Source organism: Coccidioides immitis (genome assembly GCF_000149335.2).
Source record: "Coccidioides immitis RS genomic scaffold supercont3.4, whole genome shotgun sequence".
NCBI classification, from domain to species: Eukaryota; Fungi; Ascomycota; class Eurotiomycetes; order Onygenales; family Onygenaceae; genus Coccidioides; species Coccidioides immitis.
In genome coordinates, this window is record NW_004504311.1 from 2850458 (window position 1) to 2872159 (window position 21702).

Sequence of the window (21702 nt, forward strand, 5' to 3'; positions counted from 1 at the left end):
ACGTGAGGTGGATAGGGCGGTCAGGTACGCTGTGGTTGGCTGGAAAACCCGCACGAGGAGCCTCGGGTGCGCTGACATAATCCGGCTTGCGGCGTCGTGTTCCGCTGCGAGTTCGGAATCAGTTCACTCTGCACGGGGAATATTTTTCCCAGATTGGTGCTCTGGTCCCGATTCGAAGTGCCATCCCGACACCCGTTTGCCCTCTCTCTCGCTCGACAATACTAAAGAAACGACTTCGCACAATTCCTTTTTCCCCTAGCTGGAAAATCGCGAATAATTGAAACGAGGTCTGCCAAAATGAGGTACGTGCCAAGCTACGATCGAAAGAGCCAAAGCTCCCAACTAATTTGTTGACTATCCCGCAGCTCTTGGACGTCAAAGGAGAATATTAACGGGGTGTATATCCCGTCCGCCCTACTGATCTTCGGTACCACAATCATCAAGAAGGAATGGATTGCGTATGCGACAGCTCTTGCTGTTGTCCTTTCAGCGTGGAAATTATTCAGTAACAGTGAGTCTCATGCTTGGTTGTTTGCGCCTCTCCACGGTATTAATTGCAATGCTGTATAAAATAGAGCCGCGAAAAGTTTTAAATCCCACGGAGTTCCAAAACTTTGTCCTCAAAGACAAGACTATTGTCTCCCACAATGTCTGTATCTACCGCTTCGCTCTCCCAAGACCAACCGACATCCTCGGCCTTCCCATCGGCCAGCACATTTCTCTTGCTGCCACAATCCCTGGTCAGTCGAAGGAGATCGTGCGCTCCTACACTCCCATCTCCTCTGATGACGATGCGGGCTACTTCGATCTTCTCGTCAAGTCATACCCACAAGGAAATATCTCCAAACATTTGACTACCCTCCGCATTGGCGATAAAATGAAGGTTCGTGGACCAAAGGGTGCCATGGTCTATACTCCAAATATGGTCCGTCATATCGGTATGATTGCTGGTGGTACCGGTATCACTCCCATGCTCCAGGTCATCAAGGCTATTATCAAGGGAAGGCCCCGAAATGGGGGCAACGATACTACTCAGATCGACCTTATCTTCGCCAACGTGAACCCAGATGACATTCTTCTCAAGGAGGAATTGGATCAGCTTGCCAAGGAAGACGACGCTTTCCGCATTTACTACGTCCTTAACAACCCACCAGAGAAATGGAACGGTGGTGTTGGCTTCGTTACTCCAGATATGATCAAGGTTTGTTTTACCTTTTGTTCCTAATTTTCTCAAGACCCCCTTGGGGGCAATGCGAGCTTCTATGATAAGCGATGCTAATCAGTTCTTTGTCAGGCTAAACTCCCTGCTCCGGCCGGTGATATCAAGGTTCTCATTTGCGGACCTCCCCCCATGGTCAGCGCCATGAAGAAGGCCACCGAGTCCCTCGGATACAAGAAGGCCAACCTCGTTAGCAAGCTTGAGGACCAGGTCTTCTGTTTCTAATATATTTCAAACCACTACTATTAAGTCACGGGTTCGAATAACATAGATTCGGTTATCTACATAGATCCGCTCACATCAGAAGAGTGAATAGGGTCGTTTCCGGAGTGCCACAGAGCGCACAGGTAATGAATAATTGCATCTCGCAAAGCATTATTAGCGGGTTGTTTATGGAGTATGTGGATGCAATGACAGCGTCAGGTGTATACTATGTATTTAGTATCGATTTCGGAGTAGATTTGTTTTCAATCAAAAGCCTAAACTTCGCCCATCCCGACACCTCCCATTGAAAAAAAAAAAAAAAAAAAGAAAAAAAAGGGCCAGAAAGACAAAAGGATTGATCACGTGATATTCTGCCAATTCTGCCCCCGAGAGTCACTAAATTTGACCGCCTTGAAAAGTTGACTGCTGAACCAAGGGATGAAAAAGTGAATCAGAGTTTGGGCTTTATAGATATCAATAAATTGAATGTCCAATATAAAATCTGAATGCGCCAGCCGCTTGTTCAAAGCGCGTACTCTCTCGGCGCTGCGTTCTACTTCCGAAAGCTTACTCACGCCTGTCGCGTAACTTTTTATCCCTCCCAATTTCTCCGCCGCACCCCGCCATTTGCATCAGATCACTTGAACTACTCATCAACTCGAGAATTATCGTCTCGCCCGTCTCCAAGACTGCAGGCGCCCTCCACAATGGCGGCAGACGGTGTTATTCCTGCAGTAGCAGAGCTTTCTGTCCATGATACCACCAGCGAAGTCTCGAAATATCCCAATTGTTACCCCACCTTAAACCCGGTTGATAAATACCGAGCGCATATTGCTGAGTTGATTGGGCCGATCGTGGGAAAGGAGCCGGAGTTTGTTTATACTCGACTTCAATGGACGAATACTTTAGATAAAGGCGATTTACTTCTGGCGGTATGGAGTTCTAGCACCTAGACATGCTTTTTATTTTTTCGGGGAGAAAGGTTTTTCTTTCAGTGTTTGCTGATTTGGATTGGATTATCCTCTGGTATAGGTTCCCGCTCTCCAGATAAAAGGCAGGAAACCAACAGATTTAGCTGAGGAAATTGCCGCGAAGTTCCCTCAGTCGGACCTCGTCGAATCTCCCAAGGCTGCCGGAACACACTTGCAGTTCCACTTCCGCGCTCAACCTTTGATACATACTGTCATCCCTTCTATTCTTGAGAATAAAGCGACCTATGGAACAAATGCGAATATCGGCCTACGCGATCCGCGGGATCCCAGCAAGGGGAAGAAACGAATCGTTGTGGAGTTCTCCTCTCCAAACATCGCAAAACCATTCCATGCGGGACACCTGCGAAGTACGATCATTGGTGGTTTCCTGGCGAATTTATACAGAATCATGGGGTGGGACGTCATCAAGATGAATTATCTAGGAGATTGGGGCAAGCAGTACGGCCTGCTGGCTAATGGTTATAAAATGTATGGAAATGAGGAGGAACTTCTCAAGGATCCCATCAACCACCTGTTCGAAGTCTATGTCAAGATCAACAAGGACGTCGGTGAACAAGAAGGGCCCATTAAGGAGCTAAAAGAGCAAATTAAACTAAAGAAGGAAAAAGGTGAAGACGTTGCGGCGTTGGAGAAGGAGCTCGAGACTCTTGTTGATGCCAGTTGGGACGAAAAGGCTCGTCGGTACTTCAAGAGTATGGAAGACGGTGATGAGGATGCCCTTGCTCTGTGGAGACGGTTCCGTGACCTGAGTATTGAGAAATACAAGCAAACTTATGCTCGCCTCAATATCGACTTTGATGTCTACTCTGGTGAATCTCAAGTGAAACAGGAGAGCCTGTCTAAGGTTTACCAAACCATGCAAGAAGAGGGTGTGTCAGAAGACTCAGAGGGAGCCATTATTGTTGACTTTACCAAACATGGAGCCAAGAAGCTAGGAAAGGCCATTGTTGTCAGAAAAGACGGCACTCCTCTATACTTGACTAGAGATATTGCAGCTATCTTCGAGCGTGATGAGACGTTCCACTTCGACAAGATGCTTTACGTTGTTGCTGCTCAACAAGACCTTCATCTAGCGCAATTGTTTAAGACCGTGGAGCTGATGGGCCGGAAGGATCTTGCCGAAAGATGCCAGCATATCAACTTTGGTATGGTTCGTGGCATGAGCACCCGAAAAGGAACGGTTAAGTTCTTGAACGATATTCTCAAGGATGTCGGTGACAAGATGCATGAGGTGATGAAGAAAAATGCTGTCAAGTACGAGCAGGTGCAGAACCCGGATGAGACGGCCGACACTCTTGGCATTACGTCCGTGATGGTGCAGGACATGAGTGGAAAGCGGTATGTATACCTTTTTTTACCCCCTTAGCTTAATGTAAACTCAAACGCTAACACGTTGTGTATCAGTATCAACGGCTATGAGTTCAACCTTGAGGATATGACCTCCTTTGAAGGTGATACGGGCCCATACCTTCAATACGCTCATGCCCGTCTATGCTCAGTGAACCGAAAAGCCGAGATCGATCCGTCAGTCCTCGGCTCTGCAGACTTGTCTCTTCTAACCGAATCACATGCCGTCGACCTTGTCAGATTATTGTCTCAGTGGCCTGACGTCGTCCTTAATTCTATGAAGACGCTCGAACCCACTACCATTATTACATACCTCTTCCGCATGACGCATACATTGAGTTCCGGATATGACACGTTGAAGGTCGTTGGTAGCGAGCCGGAGCTGAAGAAGGCGAGAATGGCGTTGTATCACTGCGCGAGACAGGTGCTAAATAATGGAATGAGACTGTTGGGATTAAATCCTGTCGAACGGTATGTTATTCCCTGCCTGCCTTAGTTTCTTAAAGCAAGAATGAGCTTGGCTAACTGTTGCTCTAGAATGTAATTCCGTTCATTTCCCCCTCATTATTTTGTATCTTTCCTTATACCTCTCTCCATGCGAAATCTTTGCGTTGCATCAGCTCAAGTCGGGATCTGGATTTAATGGGCCTCTAAATTCTTTTTGTTTAAGAGTAAAAGTAGAGTAAATGACAAACAACAATGTTTCAAAGCCCTATCTTTTTGTTTACATCATAAGCATTCTCTTTGCTACATGAAGGGTGAGGCTCTGGTGCAAAGAGAGTATTGTACTATCACAAGTACCTGTTGTCTCTGATTTATGCCCTAAACCACCCCACCATGGTACATTAGTTAACAGTCTAGCCTGAGGCAGTCCCCAGTAAGTAAGCATGTACGGTATATCAAGCACTTCTTGGGTGAAGTGGGGTGAGAGAGAATTTGCCTCTTGACAGGTTACTCTGCTGGCGGGCAGGGTTAAGCTCTATCGAAGACTTACATATATCAACCTACCAGAACCCTGTCAAACTACAGGGTGAATTTTCTTTTTCTTTTTTTCTGAAAGGATTTCCTAGTGGGGGTCTCAGCCAACGACCCTCAAATGGGGTAGGTTGATGTATTATGTTTCCCCAAGTTTCCGGCCCATTATCACATTCCAATTGCGAGCTTCAACAGCGCACAAGGCAAGAAGCTCATCCGAGGTTGGCTCAGTAAAAGAGTTACAAAGGGGAGGAAAGGCAGGACTACTTCTTTTCATTATTATTATTTGCTTCTCCCATCTCTCTGTACGGAGTATGTATGTAATAAATTAGCTTCTTTTCTTTTAGTTTTTTTATTTTTTATTTTTTTATTTTATTTTATTTTATTTTATTTTTTTTTTGGTAGCCATCGATAGTGGCTAATACTTTTGACAGCCCAAATGAGGGGCCGATCCGCAGCATGTATGAAATCATAATACACATGACGGGTCCCCGGGGGCTTTTCGAGAGGGGCAGATTTGGCATGATTGGTGTCCGGATCTGGGAGCGGAATTGGCACCTAATCTGGCCCACAGGGTAACAAGCGGCATTTAGGGGCGGAAATTGGGGGTTCATGGAGGGGCAATCTGCTGGGTAGTCTGGCGCGGCTGGGAGGGGTAACTAAATATTTCGCGGGAGCGATGATGATGATAGTGTCTTTTTTGCTTGTCCAGTCGAGTATGACGAAATCTTGAGCATTGGGTATTCTGAGCCAACGAGGGTGGTTGAATTGGCGGGATTGGACTGTTGCCTGGCTGATGGGAGCACGGAGTATGGATTTTCTTCTTGTGTAATCCGTACGCCAGTCTGCCTGTACTTGCTTGCTGGCAGTCGAGCTGGAGCGGGCCTTGGATGAGTGATGACCATGGCCGGGGAAGAGAGCAACCCATTTCCGGAGCAATTCCAGTCCAACAGCCCCTCCATGGTGGCTTCGAAGGAATAAGAAAATTTTTTTTCTCTGGCAACCACAGATGGACATCCAGTGGATGGATGGTCTGTGACATCCTTGACGCTGCGTCGGATCAGGCCCATCATTGCTACTGTCCAAGTCAGGACGAGTGTGACTTATTGAAACGAAAGGTCCTGGTGTAATTTGACCTTGGGAGAATGCGAAAGGAAACAAAGAAGGGAGGATGGATGATCGAATACGAAGAGATCTGCTGATAAATCGATCTTATGGATCGGGGTGGTGATACAGAGGACACACTTCCACCCTTGAGTTCCGCTTGAATCGCAGCGGGAGAGATCTGGGTTGTGTTGGACAGCAGGGTCATCAGCGGCAGTTTCATAGACATCCATTGTACTGGACATCGAGACAAGCGACAGCTGACGGGCTGCTGCTAATCCGCCTGTCAATGGATTTTCTTTTGGTCTCTGAATTAATTTTCTTTTCACTCTTTCACTTGACCAGCCTTAGCCCTGGCATGACGCACGCAGCCGCAATCCAAAGTCATGTTATTGGGCAGGAAAGGTCACCTTCCAGGCCCATTGGGCAGCAAAAATAGCGAAACCATTTTTTTTTTCCCCTTCCCCCCGATCCCCTCGGCCAGGATGAAGTGGGTGAAGAGTGCCTTTTTCCCGCCGAGCTTTTCGCGATTCCTTGGAATCTCTTTGGCTGATCTTTCTCCTCGAGGGGTGAGTCACCTGAAATTAATTAATACCTGCGGTTCCTGAACTGTGTTTGCCAAATGGTTACGTTCCCGGCTCCTGGTTGCAATCCGATTGTATCCCGTGGCTTTTAGAATCGCGCAGCAGCAAATAGGCCCCCTTTTTCAACAGGTAACAATCAAGACCAACGCTGCCTCGTTCTTTGTCGAATTGAAATCCTCTTCGAATTTAAAAATAACAAAAGGCCATGGAGTTACTCCCTAACTTACGTAGATTTCGTCTGAGCAGGTGTCGAGCTGTCACTCTAGGTTGTCCCTGCGCCACAACCCTTGGTGATAGAAGACAAAAGCCAGCGGTCTTATCGCGAGTTAGTTAAATAGCGGACGATAATTTCGTAATTAAGGACCGAAATGCCCCTGTAACTGACCTGTTTGAAGCAGCGCTTTTCTATACTTTTTTCATTTTCTGTCCCATCAGAGTTTTCCGGCGATTGTTAAGCCTGATTGTCAGCCGGGAAAAGTACCTTTCATCCCATCTTCTCCTTCTTCCTCTTCCTCACCTGATCTCCTTGTCTGTTCCCGTTGAATAAGGGACTTGTTTCTGGTAACTATCCACGACTTTTGACCGGGAAATCATGGCGGCCTAGCCTGCAGCCAACGGTCTCTAAGTTATAGGGAGCGCAAGCGTCGCCCATCAGCACGACTCGCCCACTATGAAATGCATCATGTGAGCCCGCGTCGCCCAATATTCCTTTTCTTCTGTTGCCCGCTCGCTTCTCTCTCCCTCTCCCTCTCTCCCTCTCTTTTTTTTATTTTATTCTCTTCTCTTTATTCTCTGCTCCTGTGCGAGTAACTTTTTTTCTTTACCTCCTTCATTCAGCGAAGCAACCCTCGGTGTCTAACAAAAAAGAATTTCTCCCCCCACCAAGAACAGCGCCTTAATAATTTCCTCCGAAGCGCCTCTCTCTTCATCTCCGTAGTTACCCACGAAAAATAATTTATTGTTCCGCCAGCCCAAACCGTCTCAGTTTCATTTCGACCGGTCTGCCCGGCACCGTCTCTTCCCTCCGGCTCCCCATCGCCCATCCTTATCATTTCCATCCCTTCGAAGGCTCTACGTCGCCTGATCCCAGTCGTTTATTCCCCGTTCCACCCTCCTCCGTCGCTGTTCGTCGCACAAAAGTTCGGCTTAACGACCACTTGTTGCGGCATCGGTGTCCTCCCGCAAAGGACCACCACAGAGCGTTTCCTTCACCGACCAAGATCGCGAATCATCTCGGTAGCATTCTTACCTGGTCCGCCGTCCGATCCCGTCTGCATACGCCCGCCTCTTGGTGCCAACTCTTCTCCCTCTATCCCCCAGGATCCACGATCATATCCGAAATTTTATTTTAACTATTGGATCCTCAGCCGACATTCCCAGTTCGTCACATCCATATTTGTCATCCCTAACGAGTCGAGAGCACTGCGCCAATACCTTTACTTCTTTGCAGGAAGTTTATTAGCCCCTGTGATCTGAGCGCAGGAATTGCACGTTTTGCAATTTGTCTGACCCTCAAATTCGAACAACTCCTTTCTCGTATTTCTTCGCGCAACCTTCTCCCTACCTCCCTCTCCGTCTAAATCGACGCTCCGGACTTACTCTCTCGGTGTAAATCACTCACCGTTCCACCTCGTTGCTTGCTGCTTTCTCGGTGCCGGCAACATCCTACCTCACCCGATCAAGCCTTTGACAATTCGATGGAGCAATTGACCCCTTCTGTGGATTCTATATCAGAATTGAAATTTCGAGCGAGCGTATACAGGTGAAGGTCCCTGCGAAATCGGATAACAGCTTGGGTTTTGCATATTGGAAACCGAAGACAATACAAACTCTCTGGCGCAAGAAGGAGGAACAGGCAACTGGAAACTCGGTCGTGGATTGGGGAGAGCGAAAGGACCGAAAATTTTTTTTTTTTTAAAAAAAAAAAAAAAAATAAAAATAAAAATACAAAAAAGAAAACCCATCGCCAAAATTATTATTTTCGGCCTAGAATCGACAACAACATCCGAGCGTGCATTCTTTAAATAACTTTCGAGCATCAAAATTGAAAAACGGCCGTTTGACGTGTCAACATTTGAAGTGTGGTGACTGGCTCACTCCCTCAAGTGTTATTCGACGGTTCCGCCCCTTTTGCCCCATCTTGGGCCAAAAAGTCACAACCAGCGGATAATCCCGAACTTACCAAAACACCCTTGCCTGGACCCACCCAAGAGGCACGACCTCCCCGTCATGTCGCCCAGACCCTCATATCAAACATACGCTGCCTTTTGCGAAGAGTTTGACGAGGACGCCAACGTTGTCTTACCGGGGACCCGCAAGGTTGCCAACGTATCAGTGAAGCGATCCCGCCCTGAGCTCGCTCCCTCCGGCCCTAGCGTCGACGGTGCCAGCGATTCTGGCTACTCGAGCAGAACCGCCATAACTGTGGACAGCGGTGACTCCTTCGCTAGTGGCACTGTGAGCCCTACTTTCCCCCCATTGGCTACTTCAGCTCCGACTCGTGATATCGCTCGCTTCCGAGATCGAGTCGAGGGGAAAGAAAAAGATCGTTCTGGAAACAAAACCAGAGAGAAGAAGGAAGGGAAAGAAAACAACAAACCGCCCCCGCCACCGCTCCCACCCATCAAAACCATGCCTGTCGCTTCCCCTCGAAGCTCAAGCAGACCCCCTTCTCTGCAAAAGGGGCCGTCGAAGCCTGGCAAACGGGACTCAGGCGGTGCCAGACATCATCCAGGTACGTGCTGGGACTGTGATCAGTGGGGACTTCACCAAGCAGCTCTAGCTGGGAACGTCGACCTACGAACCATGGAGTCAGCCAACTATTTTCAACCTCACCCCCCTCATGGGTACGAGGTTCCCCCGTCGCCTCAGACTTCACGATATCCACCTTCTATCAACCAAGAAATGCATCCTGGTACTCCTATCATACCGCAACCTCGCCCTCATCGTTCGAACTCTTATCACACCCAGAACAGACCGGTTAGCTTCCACTCTGGAACGGTGCCGGATATGAACATGATGTATATGTCCATGGGCCATCCGTCTGCCTACGGCCATGGACCCCCTCTTTCGGCGTCCGCATATTCAAACAGTTTCTACCCTTCCTCTCCATATATGGGCGGTGAGGTCACGGTTCACCAGTCTCCCACCCCATCCTATGAGGTCGCCCCACGGTCATCCTACGAACGTCCCAGGGAGCGCCCACGCAACAAATCAGCATCGAGACCTCCTACTGAGAAGCCATCGGGCAGAAGGCCGTCGGTTTATAAACGGCCTGTTGTGGAATATCATAATTCTCCTTCAACCCAATTTGAACCGGAAGAATACGAACCAAGACCACCTCCGGAACGCCGTGCTCGCCGGCAATCTCGCTCCTATGACCCAGACGAAGACTATTACCGCATGGCACCGCCCCCAAATCCTCCGGTGAAATACAAACAGCCAACTCAAGTCATTCCAGTTAACAAACGCCCTCCAACTCGAAAAGCAAGCACTACTTCCTCCACTCCAACCATCCATCGGACTGAACCGTATGATATGTCGGACATGCGTGCTGCACTCCCACCTCGAATGGGACGTAAACAGTCGCGTGATCCGGTCGTCGAATCTGAACGTCGACCCAGCATCCCCGCTCCGGCAAGGGAGAGGCCTCCTCGAGCGTCATCGTATTACGATAACGGCCCAAGAAGAATCGTTGTGGAAAATTCGCGTCGCCGTCGCTCGTCGATCTATGCAAATGAACAGGCACGCGAAATGGAAAAAAAACAGCGTGATGCCGAAGACTACCAGGCACGAGCGGGAAGGACGGCACCGTTGACGGCGGAGGCTCTTCGCAAAGTAAGAGCTAGCCACCAGAGGGTCGAAAGTGACAGTGAAAGTGACGAGACTTCGTCCGAAAGCAGCCATGAAAGTGACACTCACACTAAGACCGGAAGTGGGGTTGGCAGCGGAGTAGGGAGCGGCGTTGGCTCTCGAGCTGATGATGATAGCATTACCATGATTTTTCGTGGCGTCAAAATTGATCTTTCTGGTGATACTATGGACAAGCGGATTAATCTTCGATCAGGTGACGAAGGAGGCCTGGAGGTGAACATTGAAGGGAGAAGAGGGCCACGGCGATATATAATGTCACGATCTGATACCACCAGCTTGGCCGGCAGCAGAAGAGAGATTGAAGATGTTCGACGCATTCGAGACGATATGAGATCTGAACGAGAGAGTCGACACTCGAGCCGATCAGGTTACAGTGGTCGTGGCCTGCTTGAGTAAACCCCACTACCCTTGAGCCCAACTTCGATTCAACATGGGTTATCAGAAGGTTCAACATAGTCCTTTCGGAGCATTTTTTTAACAACCTATCCCCCCCTTTTCTTTTGGGAGCGAATGAAAATAGCATCACTCAGCGTGGCAAAGCTTGCCACAGAGGAAATCGCTCTGAAAACATCAAACAACAAAATAAATAAATAAAAAAACGGAGTCAAGCATTCAGGGACAACCTTCGACCAATAAACTCGGGAATGGTTATACAAAAAGGCAAAAAACCGTATGGGAGGCTATGTGTGTTTTTAATCCGACATTAAAAGTTGAAAAATTTTGGTATCCATCGCGTTTCCCCCTTTTCTTCATTTTTCCAGCAATATCACCCTCCATTTTCTTTTCTTTTCTTTTTTTTTATCTTTCATATCCATGCATGTATCGAGCCCAATCTGGTGTGTGTTTCCATCTGCGTATTATTTCTGTTTTGGCATACTTCATTTGCATTACCCCATTGCTAGCACTCTAACACATGTATCTGCTTTTGATGTTGATTTGATGTGGAATGCTATGATCTGTACGATTGTTTATGACGTGATGGATTCACATTGTTGATGCTGCATGTTGCATTTTTTTTGGACTTTTTCTTTTGGATCTTTTTGTTCTTGGTTTGAATGTATTTACATTTTGTTCGAATTTGCCCATACCTACACATCCCCTCTGTTATGCCCAATGCGATATGACTACTAGTTATGCCTCTTTTCCATTTGAAGTTTTGTCACTTCCGTTTTGTTTGCTGAACTTGTGCCTTCGCGATCGATACATTGATAGCTTTACTTGCTGCCTAGCTTTATTCTACTTCTGCGAACGCGTCTTTGAATGAGATTCTCGAGCTGATACCCTTCTTACTTACTGGTTTTATTGCCTCTCTACGTAGTTCAGCTTCTTTTTCTCCGTCTTTTTTTGGATCAACAGTACAGTTTTGAGCTTTGAAAACATTTTGGCATTCTACAAATATGTCCGAATTCCTTGGGGAATACTAGCGTGTCAAGAGTCGGTGGTTTCACTATCGTTTCAACACCGATGGGGGATTTCGTCTTCCGAAGAACTGGTTTGGTACCTTTTTGAGATTTTATATTGGCCTGCATAAATTTTTCCGGTGGGGTTTTTCTCTGTTTCGACTGCTCGATCTTCGACATCGCTCTTTGGGTGCGATCTGATGCATCGAGCAGACTGTGGGGTCGATCTCCACCTGATAGGGCTTAGCGGCCCTTTTAAGCCTTGCCAAGCACTGACGGTTTGGTCAACAATCACGTGGTAGTGCGATGACATAATACACGTTGCCCGTGACAACGAATCAGAGTAAACAAAAGCGGCAACTCCTCCCAGCCTCGCGATTTAATATCCAGCACAGGACAGTCGGCGCTTTGGGGGTCGACGGTTCGCGGGCTGCCAACGACCAATTTTTCTTTTTTTGATCTCCCTCCTGATACTCCCAGTCTTATATTTCTAGCGAATCTTGATATTTTGACGGATGTCGTCTTCCATATCATCGACGGGCGAATCACCGTTCCATTCGTTTTGATGAGCGCAACGACGAGCTGTTAACGACGCAATCGGTGTTAATATTTAAGGGAGGTAGATGGGAGCAATCTTTATATGTTACCACCTCTAACTGCTAAACTGAATCTGTTTTCTTTTCCCAACTCCAGTCATTTAGACTGGAAATCCGTTAGCTATGGCACCAATCCCTCCGAATTCTCGCGATGAGCGACCCCAAGTAAATTTGCGAGGATTTCTCCTCGAAACGCTGCATGAAGCTAAACGCCCAATCACCGAAAGACGCGCTCTACCTCCTTCTGACCTTGATATGGCACACGGACTGGTTGCTGCCGCCGCCTCCTCCTCCCCGATGGAGGTTTCCCGTGTTCTCACAGCCCGGGCCGAAGATAATACCAAGTTCCATCCTGGGGAGGGCGCAGTGGATCCTGGCAACATTAACATGCAGGGTCTTCTTGCGCTGTTTGCGATCATCGGGGCCGCTTTCGTTCTAGCGGCTATATGGTTCTTTTTCTGGGCGAAGAATGGTGGGTTCGTGTGGCGCGAGGGGGATTGGGAGGAATATAAGTCTACCGTATTACGTCGGAAAGATTCGAACGGCCGCACGCTCACAAATGCTTCGAAGAGCACGGATCTAGGTGGTGGTAGTATTGTGGGGAGAGGCTATCGTGATTATGACGACCATACGACGACGGTGGATACGGAAACTGTAGCAACGGGCGAGAAACTGAGCCGAGGAAAGAGGCTGAAAGAGACTGCAAAACAGAAATTACTAAGAAGACACAAAGACGAGCAATGGGAAGGAAGTCATGACGAAGACATGCGTGCGTATCGCCATGAAAAGCCAGCGAGAGTAGGAGGGATGAATCGCGAGCCGGAAGGCACGTATCATAGCTCAGAGTATACCGGCACGCTTGGGCAAAGGAGTGAATGGACTCAGAGCGAAATGGGTGAGACCCATGGGGAGACTGCAACACGTTACGATGCAGAGACCCGCTACGATATACCCGATACCGACAGGGCACCAAATAGAAATGTATCGGGCTTCTCGTTCACTGCTGGGGAGAAAGATACCATTAGCCACATAACGGAAGAACACCAGCTTCGTGACTCGATGCACCGCCGGGATAGCCGTCGACAGAGCCGCTCCAGAAATTCCCAGCGTCCACGTGGCCCACGACCCAGCACGGGTGCGCATTCACGACACACTAGCCCCCGTAAACGCGATCGGTCCGCGATACCGGGTGGGTACACCACACCATTGGACATGTCATCGATCAGTGCATCGGAATACGTGTACGATCAGCTCGAAGGCTGCGATGCGGGTGTTAAGACGTACCATCGTCCCATCCCGGGTTTAAGCAAGGGATATAGACGCGCAGGAAGTGGCAGGGGAGGGCGGAGAGATAGTTTGAGTGACAGTGAAGGGGATGATTATGATAGTCGATTGTCTTGAGAGGCGAATGTCAGCTTACACGGATGGGGTGGCTATTTGGCAAATATGGTAATTTGGCTTGCTTTGCGATTTATTTGGCATCGAACATATCTTCTTTTGGTCTGGCATCATGTGGACGATGGATGAGTTAGGAAGAACGACTGGTTCGGATGCGGCTCCCGAGTGGCGTATCGGTGACTACTGTATATGTATGGAGTATTTCGAACCATGGGTCAATTTCATGCAAGACATACATACTTTGCAGGTCTTCGCTTTCCTGGGACACAAAAATGTGATGTATTCGATTTGTCTTGGAACATTTCTTTGGTCGCGGCTGATAATGCCAGCGGCTCACTCCATAGCAGAAATGGGGAGGATTTGTAAACCGTAGATCCACTAGTCCCAATACAGTTACATCAGAATATACATTTATCCAAATCCACAGTTGTTTGGAAGTTTAAAAATATATATGTTCTGAATTCAGAAATGTAGCTTCTGATCCTCAACATAGAAATCAGGAAATGTTGAAACCCCTGATCAATGAATATATCTAGAAACATTCAGGATACCTTTTTGGGTTTATAAATGTGAAGAGAAACCATTATAGTATAGAAACCATTATAGTATAGAAACCATTATAGTATAGTTACCTGAGCAGACACTGAAGAGAGAAATTAGATTTTAACTAATGCACAATACTATATACATTAAACTGCCTGATCCATCTATAAAAAGGAAATGCTTCAAGTACAGTTGAGAAAGATAGTTAGCAGAGCAGAATCTAGTTTAAGTCTTTTGAAATCTTTGCTAACAGATATAGTGTAAAGGCTTGGTTTGCAGATTGCAGATAGACTGATTATATGAATCTTATTCTAATTCATCTGTAAAATCAGCAAATCCAGTACTCTCTCATACTGAATTTCATGAGCAGAGAACATGACAAAAAAAACTCTCCAGCAGCTGCTCTGATTGTGAGTGAATATGCATCTTATTTGTCTAATCTTGATGCCTGATGCACAAGTATACTCAACCAGATCATCAAGTTTTAATATAGTGCAATGCACATCTTTATTGAATATAAAGATTAGCTTTTGAAATAATTGAATTAGAGTTGAATTTTTATCAAGTATATATTGATATTCCCAATTACTGCTGTATGAAAGTCAGAGCTTTTGCAAAAAGAAATGCATAACTAGTAGTTTGAAAAGCCACACATTTTGTAAATCAAGTAATTCCATGACTTTATGGCTAGCTGGTAGTCAGCAGTAGGCATTGATTAAGATATAGAAGAGGGTGGTAGCATATAAATCATCAGCTTCATCAGCATTCTTATTATCATCTTGTTGCTTATTGTGTTCCAATCACATAAGATCTTGCATGAGAATCAGATATTCACAATGAAGTTGCTTTATCTGACTGGTGATATAGAGTTTCAATTCCATAAGAGTCCCATCAAGAGTCAAGAATATAGTGCATTTAAAGCTCTTATAAATTAGTAAAATCTTTTCAACATCATACTTGTTGATTCACTGCACAAATACTTTATATTTACAGTGTCTATCCTTCTCAATCAGTATATTGCAGTTATTTGGCACAGTATACTTCTTTGCCTGATTAGCATAGTACACTCTAATATGCATGTTTGGTCAGTGTTTCAAAGCATGTAATATCTTATCTGCTTTCAGAGCTATACTGACAGTATTAATTGAAATATTCTCTGTCAGAGATGTAACAATTGATTGAATACTGATGAATTCTGTTATAATCTCAGCATTCATACTGCCCAGCTAGCCAACTGTAGTGTCTTGATAGTTATGATAGTAGCATCTATTACTTTCTGAAGCATAGTTTGAGCATTGGCAACCACACTTTTAAGTTCATTGTACCCAATAGATGTCTGAGAAGTTAATAGTAAATTACTTCTTGCAATAGCACTAAAGATTTTAGCAAGCAACAAATATAGAATATCAGAATTAATTGACTGTTCATTAAAGAAGTTATAGAGAGTTTGCTGAACAACAGTCTGAATTTAGTCAGACTTTAGAGCAAAGTAAAGTATAATTAGAATTACAATTAAAGCTCAAGCATGTTTCTGAATTTGATAGAACTTCAGATGGATAATTGAGAACTGCAGTCAGGTCTAGTATCTCTAAAATAGAAATCTCTGTAGAGTTTGGCAGTATTTCTTCTGCTTCTCAGATGTTAATATATATAATATCAATAATATATGTGCAATTTTGGACAGGCCTGAAAATTCACTATAACAGAGATCAGAGAGAAAAAATATCACCAGATTCAGTACTAGACAGATCTTCAAAATCAGAAGACTTTTCTTGACCAATTTATAGGTCTTCCACAATGCTTCTTGCTCTCAAACAGTCCACTTCATCTTAATTTCAGTCTGCAAATTGAGTAACTGGTAATGGTATCAGCCACATTTCATCAAGTCAAAATTTATATTGAACCTCTTCACATCAGAGATAGTACAGCTTTAACAGAAGACTGTTGCAGTAGAGTATTTAATTTCAGTATTGTTATTTTGTTGCAGCATGTTATCAAGATAAGTAATACAAGAAGCAATGACTCTGACAGTTTCTTCATCAGTTATCATAATATCAAATTCTTTTTCAACTGCTTGTAAACCAGGAGCCAACATCTTCACAACATCAGAAAAATTTGTAGTATGAGACTTAAGAGTAATTATATATACATTATTTTATTATCTTCTTTTGGAATCATTAAGTCCTGCAGAAATTATATAGAAGTCAGTTATATTTCAGTACATGTTCCAATATAGACCAAATTCATTAATAAACAGCTGGAAGAGAATGAATATAGTTCTCTTGATAGAGTTGCCTGAGCAAAGCATCTTGATCAGTATATCTCTCTCATATGCCACAATTTCCAGTTCACCCTGAAGCAGAGTGCTAAGTCAGAGCTCTTGTACAGATGATATATCATAAATTGTATTCATCACTTACCATACAAAGAGCCTATTTGTTTCTGAGGATTTATAGCTACACAATTCATTAAAGATGTAGTCAAGATAGACATCCAGTCAGACTAGAATATTGTCTTCATATATAATGTGAGTTTTCTAATCTTTCAGTAAGAGCAGCTCATTCAGGCAAAGTAGAGGTCTCAAAAAATAAATTCTTTTATCAAAGCTGTTGGCAGTAATAGTGTACTGGACAATAAGAATAATTTCATCAGATTTTGTGCAGACCAGTCTCCAGTTCCAACCCATAAATTAAATTCTTTCAATATGAATTTCTTGTTTACTTCAAGTGCATCTACATGCAGCATTATTGCACCTGAAATAAACAAAATCAGAAGAAAAGACTGGTGTCTCATCAGAGTATCATGTAAAGTCACCCAACAAACATCTAATAAAGCTCCCCCAGCTTCATGATTACCATAATTCAGTCAGGTTGTCAACTAGATCAGCCATATCAATATGTATCTTCTTGCAAAATACAGGAGATCTTGCCAGTAATGATAAAAGAGCCACAGAATCCTGAAAGAATAAATTAGATATAAGAGATGTCTGTATTAGTTACTTCTCAGTAAATGAAAGAGTTGGCATTTTCAATAAAACAGCCAGTATGGATGTTTATTAGATGGAAAGTATAGAAAATTGAGCTCTGCATTTCTTCTTCAGCATGCTCAGCCCCAATAATAGAGATCTTAGTGTACTAATATCTTTGGGAATCTGTAAGACTTCCTGCAGTGCCTTATAGTGTCAGCAAGATATTTCTGATTTTTCACACTATAATTCTAAAACAAGTATGAAGTGGTCCAGCATTTCATCAGACTCCACACACACATGGACTAGAATCTCCAACAGGTTATTTATTGTAGTCAGAATGTAGATCTCAGCTGACTGATTGTCCAATGAATTCTCTAGTTGTGAATGAAAATCAGAATCTTTATTATCAACCAGATATACTGGATATAACATAGTCTATAACCAGAGTTCAGATTCAGGCTCTTTATACTGTTGTGATTCATTGTTATTAACTGATTCCATGGGTAGAGCTGCTACTGCTTCTTGTATAATCTCCTGCATTCTGATATCTTCTGGTTCAGAATGAGTGTCAGATAGAGCATCAGATAGAGTATCAGAGATATCTGAAAGACTTGCTGCATTCTGTACACAGTAATTAGAATGATGCAGACTGACAGAGAATTCAAGATCTTATATTTAACTCTGACTTCTCAGTTTGATTGTTCAGCTGAATATCAGATTCTACTGAAGATAAAACACAATTGCAATCTTGCAATTTCTATAATAAATAGACATGCTGTCTGTGCCTTCAAAACTGCAAGACTGAGAATAGTAAATAAAGTCATCTTCTCCAAAATATATAGTTCTGTATGTATCTTACATACCTCAGACATTACATGTTTGCTCAAGATTTATACATCAGTTTTCACAGTAGTTGAGTTTCAAATTGCAGAAACAGTGAGAGTTGCTGCAGAATTTCTTTGAAATAAAGTATGTAGGAATTAGAAAGAAAATTGCTGTTCAATTGGAGAATCAAACATATTATAGTAAAGTTGAATGTTAGAGCAGCTGCAAAATGTGCTAACTATGCTGCAGACTAACTATAATATCTCAATTATCTAGATCTGTAATTGGCTCTAAGAAATACAAGATCAGCAATAATCTGCATTCTCCTGAGTGATCAGTCTATTTCAAAGAAATCAATCACTTAGTGGTGTTGAATTTTAGAATGTAGAGAAATATGAATACAGATTTAAATAGCAACTTGGACAGTTGAATGCACTTCAAGTTAACTATATAATAGATAGCAAATCTCTTCAAAATTCAAGTATTCACTCTCATTTATTCTTACTTCACTCTGAACCACAGCAATCTGATAGCTAAAATATCAGAGACACAGAGCATGCCAGCATCAAAAAAGACAGCTCACATATTCTCATGATCTTAATTACACAGCACACTAAAGACTCAAGAGATATCATTTAGTTTAAATACAAGTATCTGAACTAAAGCATTCTCTAATTATACAGAAATTGAAAAGCAGATTCAAGTGATGGAGCACAAGATACAAAATCAGATGCAATGAGTCTATATATTAATATTAAATACTGACCCAATTCCAGATACTGTCCAGAAGATACTGAGTCTTGAGAACTGAAAAGCCAGAAATAACTTATATTTTTATGAAGTTTCCAGACACATATCAGATCTCTGTAAAGATTGAAAATGTAAGATCTTGAGTAGCTTAAAGATCAGAACAATATTTCTAAACTTCTAGTTATAGTATAAACTGATCTTATTTACAGAATCATGTCAGGGAATGTATTGAACTCAGCTTGACTGAGAATTCTAATTTCAGACTTTATAAAATAACTAATCAACAAAAGCTGATCAGCTATTTTGCTCAATTGTTCAAGTAGAACCAATTCTGTAAAGTCTTTTACTAGATCAAGCTGTGTGTCAATTTTGAGAAGTCAGCTTCACAAGAGAAATAATATTTTGAATATAAGTTAATGATAAATCTTAATTATCATGATTTCTGCTCTAACAGTTATAGCAATAGAGATGTATGCAAATTTAGCAGCATACATAAAGCTGTATCTTGATGACAACAGTTCAAAACAGGACACATTCATCTTATTAATCTACATCTGGGATTCTGTACTCAAGCTCTGGGACTGCTTGATACAGAAACCAGAACTGAGAGATATTAATTCAGACAACTTCACTCAACAGAAGATCTAATCAAGAAAGTCAAAGACTGTTCATGTTGAGACTTTACCAGGAATTCTGGATGCAGTCCAGTTGATATCTAGTATGTCACTCAGGGAACCCAATTCATATCCAGCTCAGACAGTGCAAGTCTGCAGGAGCCAGAGAATGATAATTTAGACAAGAAGAATTAGAATTCTTTGCAGAATATTACAGAGAATTATTTTGAGACTGCAATAAATCAGTCTGTCTGTTTAAAGAGATCTGCACCAGCCACAACTGGTTGCAAGTCCCAAAAGAGATATAAATTCTAGTTGAATATATAAAAAGATGTCTTCTCAAGTCAAAATTAGCTGTTAGTTTGTGCTTCAAAATAGATTTCAGGGTTTGATATCTAGACTTCAATGCAATGCTCTGTTATATCAATGCTTGCAAGAGCTGAATTTTGCTATATTCAATATATATCTCTTTATCATTTACTATAATCAGCTATAGGAGCTCTAAGCAAAATAAGTTAGCACTTAGTAATGTATAAATAGACACATCCTAATTAGGAAATCCAAAATAATCAAGCAGACATACTAGATATAATAATCTCTTTTCACACAAAATCTCTCTCTTCTTCTCTTCTTTTCTTTTTTTTTGTCTCTTGAGCTTATTATATTTCTTGTTATCTCTCTCTCTCTGTTTCAATATTGAGGTAAGTGGTGGATTTCAAATGAAATAAGAAACTGCAGCAAACTGAAGAATAATATATACAGAAATATTAAAAAATGACTCTGCAAACACATAAATTAGCAGCAGCTCAGGATAAGCACTCTCTAATATTTATAAAAAAGAAGTCAGAGTGAAAGTCCTCAGCTGTTAAAGAAGAGCTTACTATAGATAATACACTCTGTGGTTACTATTTAATATTTGTATATACAGCACACATTAACAAGTCTTGTTCATACAAGCAAGAAACTGCCAAGGCCTGCATTAATTATGCAGAAGATAAAAAAGCCTATACTTCTATCTCTTTAGAGATGCAGAAAAAAGTAGCAGCATTGCTGTCTGATTATAATAATTTTCTCAGACTTAAGAACACAATACTCTGAGAAGAACTGAAAATCAGTATGGCAGAACAGATCACTGATCTCAGTGAAATACTTACTAAAATAATATCTCTGTTAATTCAAACTGACAACTCTCTTCTTTTCTCTCTTTTAATACTGAAATTGGTGCTGCTACTTTAACAGCATTAAAAAAGCTTGTATCTATTCAAGCTGAATAAAAAAAGCTTGCAGAGTATATATTCTGCTCTGTCAAGATAGATTGAACTGATTGAAGATCATACATTCAACTCATGCTAATGCAGTTATATATATAGAGTATCAAAAAAATCTTGACTGATATCTGCCAGAACTTAAAGTTTAATTATTTATCTTCTGTAGTTAGTATACTTGATGTAATGTCAGAATGAATTAAACTGACTTTAATATTTAATAACAGAAAAAGTAAAAGACAGAAGAAACCATTTATAAATCAGTAGTTAAGATAAACTAATTTATTGCTGTTTTGCTCTCTGCTGTATCTGCTTCTCTCTCTCTCTTTCTCACTCTAATCACATCTTCTTTCTTTATTCAGTTACAGCTAAATTTATCTGCATCAGGCCTGTCTCCAACTGGAGATAGTAGAGCTGATTTGCTCAAAAGTATAATCAAGTAGCTCAAATAAACTTATTCTGATGATTCTTCTGCACTCACTTTATGCTCTGTCCCTGAACCAGAGACTCCAACCAGTGAGAAGACTCCTGAAATTTAAAAAAAAAAAAAATTCATTATAATTCAGATTATGCAGGTGGTTCTGTAAACACTTAGTAGTTAATTTCTAGTAATTAAAAAGCTTCTGAATTGGATTCAAAATCCTTAATTAGTGCATCATACATTCCAAATTCTATATGTTTTGGACCCTTTATATGTGCATTGTAAATATATGGTGGATCTACAGTTTCAAGCTTGCAATCTGTGGCTCAATGGGTCGCGTCAGATAAATGTTTTCCGATGGTTGCCCGAAAAGCTCATTTTTCCGGTATGGCTCCGACCTTATGTCACGTGGCTGTGCCAAGGCGGCAGCCCCAACTCACCGCGCAAACCTTGACGGCTAGCCTGTGGAGCGTTCCGAAAGTGGTCAAGTTTACCCCCACCCGGCCGCAGCTTGGTCTTGGGGTCCCTGTGCTCTGTACGGAGTACTCCGTAGTTTCCTCATGTCGATGGAAAAGAGGGCAAAGGGAGGTCGCCAGATGGAGGGCGTCTATCAGGACTGCATCT

General features: G+C 43.0%; 6 protein-coding genes across 6 annotated transcripts; 5 read left to right on the forward strand and 1 right to left on the reverse strand.

Annotated features, from left to right (window-relative positions):
- Nucleotides 1–139: 139 nt before the first annotated feature.
- On the forward strand, nucleotides 140–1712 carry CIMG_05279 (NADH-cytochrome b5 reductase 1). Its single transcript, XM_001245837.2, has 4 exons — nucleotides 140–302; nucleotides 366–511; nucleotides 576–1201; nucleotides 1295–1712. The coding sequence occupies exons 1-4, from the start codon at nucleotides 298–300 to the stop codon at nucleotides 1442–1444; spliced, it is 927 nt and encodes a 308-aa protein (XP_001245838.1). The 5' UTR covers nucleotides 140–297; the 3' UTR covers nucleotides 1445–1712.
- Nucleotides 1713–1911: 199 nt separating this feature from the next.
- CIMG_05280 (arginyl-tRNA synthetase) lies at nucleotides 1912–4473 on the forward strand. The gene is made up of 4 exons (XM_001245838.2): nucleotides 1912–2355; nucleotides 2456–3753; nucleotides 3820–4233; nucleotides 4300–4473. The coding sequence occupies exons 1-4, from the start codon at nucleotides 1930–1932 to the stop codon at nucleotides 4304–4306; spliced, it is 2145 nt and encodes a 714-aa protein (XP_001245839.2). The 5' UTR covers nucleotides 1912–1929; the 3' UTR covers nucleotides 4307–4473.
- Nucleotides 4474–5396: 923 nt separating this feature from the next.
- On the reverse strand, nucleotides 5397–6070 carry CIMG_05281 (uncharacterized protein; the record flags this gene model as incomplete). The annotated part of the gene is made up of 2 exons (XM_001245839.1): nucleotides 5397–5812; nucleotides 5983–6070. 2 exons carry the CDS (start codon nucleotides 6068–6070, stop codon nucleotides 5397–5399), a joined length of 504 nt encoding a protein of 167 aa, XP_001245840.1.
- Nucleotides 6071–6326: 256 nt separating this feature from the next.
- CIMG_05282 (uncharacterized protein) lies at nucleotides 6327–8208 on the forward strand (the record flags this gene model as incomplete). The annotated part of the gene is made up of 4 exons (XM_001245840.2): nucleotides 6327–6410; nucleotides 6518–6554; nucleotides 7396–7804; nucleotides 7876–8208. The coding sequence occupies 4 exons, from the start codon at nucleotides 6327–6329 to the stop codon at nucleotides 8003–8005; spliced, it is 660 nt and encodes a 219-aa protein (XP_001245841.1). The 3' UTR covers nucleotides 8006–8208.
- A 446-nt stretch (nucleotides 8209–8654) lies between these two features.
- Nucleotides 8655–11584, forward strand: CIMG_05283 (uncharacterized protein; the record flags this gene model as incomplete). Its single annotated transcript, XM_001245841.2, has 1 exon — nucleotides 8655–11584. The coding sequence occupies one exon, from the start codon at nucleotides 8655–8657 to the stop codon at nucleotides 10692–10694; it is 2040 nt and encodes a 679-aa protein (XP_001245842.1). The 3' UTR covers nucleotides 10695–11584.
- A 529-nt stretch (nucleotides 11585–12113) lies between these two features.
- Nucleotides 12114–13991, forward strand: CIMG_05284 (uncharacterized protein). The gene has a single exon (XM_001245842.2). It carries the CDS (start codon nucleotides 12418–12420, stop codon nucleotides 13693–13695), a length of 1278 nt encoding a protein of 425 aa, XP_001245843.2. The 5' UTR covers nucleotides 12114–12417; the 3' UTR covers nucleotides 13696–13991.
- Nucleotides 13992–21702: the final 7711 nt, after the last annotated feature.

Bases quoted from the DNA above. Each gene is read 5' to 3' on its own strand.
- CIMG_05280 (XM_001245838.2), top strand. From the start codon at position 1,930: ATGCGCCAGCCGCTTGTTCAAAGCGCGTACTCTCTCGGCGCTGCGTTC. The intron at 2,356-2,455 runs GTATGGAGTTCT...CCTCTGGTATAG, and splicing joins AAGGCGATTTACTTCTGGCG to GTTCCCGCTCTCCAGATAAA. The intron at 3,754-3,819 runs GTATGTATACCT...GTTGTGTATCAG, and splicing joins CAGGACATGAGTGGAAAGCG to TATCAACGGCTATGAGTTCA.
- CIMG_05284 (XM_001245842.2), top strand. From the start codon at position 12,418: ATGGCACCAATCCCTCCGAATTCTCGCGATGAGCGACCCCAAGTAAAT.
- CIMG_05279 (XM_001245837.2), top strand. The intron at 512-575 runs GTGAGTCTCATG...TGTATAAAATAG, and splicing joins GTGGAAATTATTCAGTAACA to AGCCGCGAAAAGTTTTAAAT. The intron at 1,202-1,294 runs GTTTGTTTTACC...GTTCTTTGTCAG, and splicing joins TTACTCCAGATATGATCAAG to GCTAAACTCCCTGCTCCGGC.